At 42.2% G+C, this 6,902-nt stretch overlaps 2 protein-coding genes and 2 pseudogenes across 2 annotated transcripts; 2 read left to right on the top strand and 2 right to left on the bottom strand.

The window, feature by feature from the left end:
* Window positions 1-1,318: 1,318 nt before the first annotated feature.
* On the bottom strand, window positions 1,319-1,859 carry LOC131884813 (histone H2A). The gene has a single exon (XM_059232700.1). It carries the CDS (start codon window positions 1,846-1,848, stop codon window positions 1,474-1,476), a length of 375 nt encoding a protein of 124 aa, XP_059088683.1. The 5' UTR covers window positions 1,849-1,859; the 3' UTR covers window positions 1,319-1,473.
* A 364-nt stretch (window positions 1,860-2,223) lies between these two features.
* LOC131884824 (histone H2B.1/H2B.2) lies at window positions 2,224-3,171 on the top strand. Its single transcript, XM_059232711.1, has 2 exons — window positions 2,224-2,802; window positions 2,867-3,171. The coding sequence occupies exon 1, from the start codon at window positions 2,267-2,269 to the stop codon at window positions 2,636-2,638; it is 372 nt and encodes a 123-aa protein (XP_059088694.1). The 5' UTR covers window positions 2,224-2,266; the 3' UTR covers window positions 2,639-2,802; window positions 2,867-3,171.
* Window positions 3,172-4,533: 1,362 nt separating this feature from the next.
* On the bottom strand, window positions 4,534-4,893 carry LOC131880013 (histone H4-like; annotated as a pseudogene).
* Window positions 4,894-5,425: 532 nt separating this feature from the next.
* The window catches only part of LOC131880002 (histone H3-like), a 2,252-nt pseudogene continuing 775 nt past the window's right edge, over window positions 5,426-6,902 (top strand).

Genomic DNA, 6,902 nt, shown 5'->3' with positions numbered 1-6,902 from the left:
AACCACGCGGGTATCTCATTACTAGTAAAGGTTGGAAAAATGCTTTATCAATATCATTTTTTCGTCTTGTTAGAGCGACATCTAGTGGTAAAATCTTAATGATACGATTAAATCATGCGCTAAATCATGGAACAGATTACCACAGGATATCAAATCCAGCCGATACTTAGCTGGTTTTACAAAAGTAATTTATCTGATATATGTGAAATTTGATCCCTGCTCTTCACCACCATATTTAACAAAAACTGTTTATACACCTAATTTGTCCATGAGTGGTCTAACAATGAACAATAAAACCACCATAGAGATGCTTGAAATTCATTCCAAAAGCAATTTCAATTTCAAGCGCTCAGATTTAGTCAGCCAATGGGGATATATTGTCATCACAACTGAAAAATATGCTTCAAGACGAAAAATTCTACTGTTTCTTTTTGAAACCCTTATTGTATACTTTTAATTGACTCTCGAGAAACGGATAGAGGCGCCCTCTAAGAACTGAACTTTGTCCATTCTCTTGAGCTTTTGACGACAATGTTTCAGGATGAATGGTGAAGAAAAGCGCCAAATAATTATAATTATATGCAATAATTTACGGCAAAAACGACTTTGAAGGAATTTCTTCCACTTTCTACTACCATTTTCTGCCACGCAGTCAGAAATGGCTTTAAATAATTTCCCATCAAAGTTATATCCTCGTTGGGAAAATTCGACTGTGAAGAAATTTCTGCCACCTGGTCAATACGGGTTTAATAGTCATCCCTGACTATAACTGGGTAGAAGAGGCTAGTTATGGTCAGGGATGAGAAATCATAAAAAGCCATTTTTGACCACCTGGCAGAAAGTGGTAGAAATTCCTTCAAAGGGGAATTTTGCCATCGCTGCTATTGCTTGATTTGGAAGGCAAATTTAGCACTTACGGACCTCCCGAACGAATCGGTGCCGATGTTTTGAAGTTTACTTGCAAGTTTTTGTGCAAATTCAGGTCACTCATTGTGCAAATTTGTTGTCAATAAAGACCATCTTTATATGCAAATTTTGGCCGGCCCTAGTAAAATAGTATTCAAAATGAATACACAACTTGTCATTCAAATCAGAATGATATTGCAATTCATCAGATAGAATTTCCATTAGTATCAAACGTTATTTTCACTAGAAATAGATTAGCCTCATGGCAACCCTGCTCATGATTGACTGTTGTGGCAAAAATTCAGATTCTATCAGACTCGAGTCAGATTTCTTGATTAGTATCATTAGTATCTCGCATATCAATGCCGAATCCCATTCCCAGCATATCATGGCTACAGCTACAGTCAGACGTGATAACGGGCAATCCTCGAACTTATCGACATCTGAAGATTCGATCATTCTGTTCAGCAGGCCACTGTTCACCTTCATCTTTTTAATGTTCCTTTGAGCAGATTTTTTGGCCCTGAAAAGGGCCTGTTTCGGGAAGGATGGAAGTTCGGCAATGATTTAAGCCTTCTTTTCAGTCTTCTTGGGCAGAAGCACAGCTTGAATGTTGGGAAGAACACCTCCTTGAGCGATGGTCACACCCGATAAGAGTTTGTTCAACTCCTCATCGTTGCGGATGGCCAATTGCAAGTGACGAGGGATGATGCGGGTCTTCTTGTTATCACGGGCAGCATTACCGGCCAACTCGAGAACCTCAGCGGCCAAGTATTCCATGACAGCGGCCAAGTACACAGGCGCTCCAGCCCCCACACGCTCAGCATAGTTTCCTTTACGGAGAAGTCGATGGATGCGGCCCACGGGAAATTGCAGACCAGCACGGTTGGAGCGGCTCTTGGCCTTTCCTTTAACTTTGCCTCCTTTGCCTCGTCCGGACATGATGTGTGTATGTTCGTGTTCTACGGGTGAGTATCAACGATTACTTCTGTGGCACTGGATATGGCCCATTATATAGGAGAGCTTCGACACTCAATGTTTCTCCATCTGCTCCACCGCCATCTGTGACTGTGAGGCATTCATTCCCTATCCTGTGGCGTCATTGAACTCGGTGAGAAGCGCTGTGGATTTGAACCCGGAGGGCACCGCGCTAAACGTGATGGGCGAATTGGCGCTCGCGCCCAATCTCTTGTCCATGGGCCAGGGGTCCAACTTCTACAACGTCTAATCTCCTCCTGCCCTTTGGTTAGTTGATTCAGAGGATAGAAAGAGAATCCAGAGTGCGCAACGTTAGTTCCCTTAAATTCTGGAGAAAAGTTCGTCGGGGTATCAAACTGATTTCCCAACATTGACCGTCACCATGCCTCCCAAAGTATCTGGGAAAGCTGCCAAAAAGGCTGGCAAGGCCCAAAAGAACATCACCAAGGGCGATAAGAAAAAGAACCGCAAGCGCAAGGAATCCTACGCCATTTACATCTATAAGGTGCTGAAGCAAGTCCACCCCGACACCGGTATTTCCTCCAAAGCCATGTCCATCATGAACTCGTTCGTGAACGATATCTTCGAGCGCATTGCCTCCGAGGCCTCTCGCCTGGCTCACTACAACAAGCGATCGACCATCACCTCCCGGGAGATCCAAACCGCCGTGCGACTCCTCCTGCCCGGAGAGTTGGCCAAGCACGCCGTCTCCGAAGGGACGAAGGCCGTCACCAAATACACGTCCTCCAAGTAAATGAATTGACCTCATCCACCTACTAAGGGCCTTTTTCAAGGCCAATATTTTCCTTCAATGAACGAGATTTTAGCATTACGGCCCGTCAGTTGTAAGGCGAATTACCAAGACATACATTGGCATTGATTTAATGGTAGGAGATGCGATATAGCCCAATCTTAAAGGTAAACCCTGAAACAAAAAATTCCCTCAACTACTTGAAAAGAGATTCCCCCTTTTTGTTTCTAGGTTTTGAAAACCAACTAGTAAAAGATCTGAAAATGTACAAATGAATTATAACTTAGTAAGAAAAACATTGTTTTCGTTTTGAAATAGATTGTTGGTTTCACGGCTAAAAATTTTCATTAACTTCTTGGGTCTTCGGGTTGCAAGAAATCGTCTAGTTTTGAAATAAACGGACAGTTGAATTTGGAAGCACAATCACATCTTTATCTTGGGGAGGTTCATATTTAGAAGCATCTTGAAATCATGCTCCAGTGGTCTATATTATAAAGATTTTGTCCCATGTCCAGTTTGCGCTTTTGATGAACAACGTCTTAGATGTCGGATGAGCATTGCAATCCAACCTAGATTAAATGAAGAATAGCGAACATCAAGCAATAATTCCATGTTTTTAAAGTTGTACGAATTTTAGATATGTAGTTATAATTGAAATATCTGAATTTCATCCTTTCAGATGTAATTAAATTTTTAATTATAATTATTGTCTTTCTAAATGGAATTCATTGCAAATATATTCAAGGGCTATCCAGATTCACCAACTCTAATTAGTTGGTCGATCAAATACTTTATGGAAATAAAATTTAAGCAAAAGGAATACATTTTTCGTCTTGAAATGGTGGGATTCCAATCCCAGTAGCGGTAGAGTCGGCAAAAAAATTACAATTACAACACATGTCTGCTAGGAGCCAGACACGTATCTTAGCCTTGATCTTTCCTATTCAGAATGCATTTCAACGAGGAAACCATACTTATATCTCATGAATCTAAAGTTTCGTCAATCGGTAATTGCTGGGAAGATTGGTCCAAAAGCTTTAAATGTGTCGTTCCAGTGTTGAGAAAAAAATGAAAAGGTCAAAGGCTGCTTTGGAGGTAAAAAAGGAACAAGTAACGAATGATTTTTGAATAGTCAAGCCGTTACAATTACACAATTTTAGAATGTACCACCTTCCTAACGAAAGTTTCGACCGAAGTACTAGATGAAATGAAGCCATCATTACGATTGGCGAAGCAAAACGTGGGCCTGTGCTTATAGCATATTCTTCAAAAGACTAACATCCCATCTTATTAGAACACAATTTCACTCTGCCATTTCATGAAACTATAACGTGCCATTTTGTGTCCAGAATTAGTGCAAAGTGCAACCTTTGATGTGCAATATTCAAGGGTCAGCTTAATACATGTTGAAGAACTTTGAATTAAATCTGTAACCAAGGATACCAATAACATTTACGAATTACGTTTTAGTAAAAGAACAATTGAAGATTCTTGATGCCACGACACTGAAACGAAATCCATGTTACACAGCTAATTCAGTGATTGGTCAAAGAGATAGTGATGCACAAACTCGAGTCGACTTGAATATTCTATAAATATCCCACTACAAACAACCAACCCAGGTATTAGTAGAGAACAAACAGTACATGTGTACAAGCACATATGTAAATGACAAAGTGACAGAAAGGTTAATAAAAATAAGTGAAGTGCTAATAGAGGGGCTGTGATCGCCTCAAAATCTTTGACTGCACAAAGAGACAAGACCTTCCCTTCTCAATTGAACCTGGTGAAGCCATCTCCAACGGAATGTAAACACAGCGCAAGCGTGGTCTCTAATTAGGTATGAAAATCTCTGTCTATCTTTCAAGTAGGTTATGGTGGCCCTGAAAAGGGCCGGATGAATGGTTGGTCCTCTGCATTCAGAGAACTTGGTCGTTGGTCATAACTAACCGCCGAATCCATAGAGGGTACGGCCTTGACGCTTCAGAGCGTAGACGACGTCCATGGCAGTGACAGTCTTTCGCTTGGCGTGTTCGGTGTAAGTGACAGCATCACGGATGACATTCTCCAAGAAGACCTTGAGCACACCTCGGGTCTCCTCATAGATTAATCCGGAGATACGTTTGACTCCGCCGCGACGAGCCAACCGCCGGATAGCGGGTTTGGTGATACCTTGGATATTTACGCGAATGGACTTTGCGATGACGCTTGGCGCCTCCTTTGCCCAATCCTTTGCCTCCTTTGCCTCGTCCAGTCATGTTTTATCAAGTTATTTTCAATGATGCTGATGTCGAAGGACCCCTCAGTATTTATATACAGATGCTGAGGACGCTAGCTTTTGGGATTCATCCATTCCCCCCTCATCTTCAGTTGGTGTATTCACCAGGATTTTCCGGCTCAGTGTGCCAATGCCACATACTCTTGTAGCAACCCAATTCAGTTTGAGTCTGGAGCAGCTGAAGATTTCGTCCAGAGTAGTAAAACCGTTGGCCCATTGTGAGTGTCCGCGTTTTGTGTTTCAAGCTGATACCCAGAGCATCAACAGTGTCAAAAACTTGTTTAAACCTACTGCATTGCAATTTGATTTAATGAAAAATAACAGATTTCTAATGCAGTCAATAGCATTTCATGCATAGCGTACACGTATTTACTTCAAAAGTAAAAATATTATTGATTATGTTTTCAAAACTGTCATTTTTTTAAATCGCCTGACCTCCCTGCGAACAGGTATAAATACCAGACTCTTGCCTTTCCAGTCATCACTCTTGATCTTCGCGTTCAACAGGAATCATGGCCCGTACAAAACAAACCGCTCGTAAATCCACCGGTGCAAAGCGCCCCGTAAACAATTGGCTACCAAAGCTGCCCGTAAATCGGCCCCCGCCACCGGTGGTGTGAAGAAGCCCATCGTTATCGTCCCGGAACCGTGGCTCTGCGTGAGATCCGCCGATACCAAAAGTCCACGAATTGCTCATCCGCAAGTTGCCCTTCCAACGTCTGGTCCGTGAGATTGCCCAGGACTTCAAGACTGACTTGCGATTCCAGTCTAGCGCCGTCATGGCCCTGCAAGAGGCTTCCGAAGCTTACTTGGTGGGTCTCTTTGAGGACACCAACTTGTGCGCCATCCACGCCAAGCGTGTGACCATCATGCCCAAGGACATCCAGTTGGCCCGTCGCATCCGTGGTGAGCGTGCTTAAAAGGATTCCAAACCCTCAGCCTCTAAATAGGCCTTTTCAAGGCCAAAACAAGTATCTTGAAAAGGGGAAAGCAGAGCTCGTCAATCTATGTCCCGGACATTGATCGCAATCCACGATCCTACTGAAACCTATTTTCTATCAAAGAATTGGACTTCCTTAACGCCATTTGTAATGGATAATCCAGCACTTGAAGGCCGAAAAGCTTCATTGCCTTGTCAACTTAATTTACACGTACAGTGGCAGTATCTCTCGTACCTTCTGTTAGTGCTGTAGGTACGAAAGGTATCCGATGCGGTACGTTGCAAAAGCATCCGTTTGGTCAATTTACACAAATGTCTCCTTGTCTTTCACCATTTGACCCCATGCAATCCCAAAGCAAGTCCTGACCGATCGATATTTCATTTAATCATCAACCACGGACTTGAAGAAATATGGATTGCGAACGAGCCTCCCGCCAAATCGGCCTGGTCTTAGCAACACTGAGCCACTTTTCGAAATAGAATAATAAAATAAGAAACGTAGATCCCTTCAATTCAAAGCTAGGTCATTTACTTGTAAAGTGGCTCATTTCAAAGTTGTATTGTCAATGTAGCTGACCAGAGCAGGCGGAAAATTCGAATTTTATGTTGTGTGTACCACATAATTTTGACCATGTCTCCTGAATTTGGCCAAGTTATCTATTCAATTAGATAATGTGTCATATGAAGTGCTTATTTGGAATAAGATGAATGGTTCAGGAGATACGAAATTTTTGTTTCCGATCGCAGTCCCATCTCTAAAAGCCCGTGCCTCAACTAATAGCTTCGTGGGAGGATTTTTTCACGATCAGGCGTCAGTGATAAGGATTACGTAGGTAATTAAGCTGTTCCCTCCTATACGTTCAAATCTTCATACACTAACATGTTTCACGTTCTGTTCGAACCAATACCTTGTGGTTATCTCAAATAAATATCTAACAATATATCTCCTCAAAGGGTTTAAAGACTGGTCTTGGTCGTCATTCTTCGGCATGAAATGCAATAATCGGCGGTGGCAACTCGTCACTTCAAATTTTAACAGCAGGTTGCCA

The sequence above is a fragment of the Tigriopus californicus genome, chromosome 1 (assembly GCF_007210705.1).
Source record: "Tigriopus californicus strain San Diego chromosome 1, Tcal_SD_v2.1, whole genome shotgun sequence".
In the NCBI taxonomy this organism is placed as follows: domain Eukaryota; kingdom Metazoa; phylum Arthropoda; class Copepoda; order Harpacticoida; family Harpacticidae; genus Tigriopus; species Tigriopus californicus.
The sequence above is the reverse complement of the archived record's forward strand: the minus strand, read 5'-3'. Positions and strand labels throughout refer to the sequence as shown.

Coding starts and splice junctions, on each gene's coding strand:
- LOC131884824 (XM_059232711.1), top strand. CDS start 2,267: ATGCCTCCCAAAGTATCTGGGAAAGCTGCCAAAAAGGCTGGCAAGGCC.
- LOC131884813 (XM_059232700.1), bottom strand. CDS start 1,848: ATGTCCGGACGAGGCAAAGGAGGCAAAGTTAAAGGAAAGGCCAAGAGC.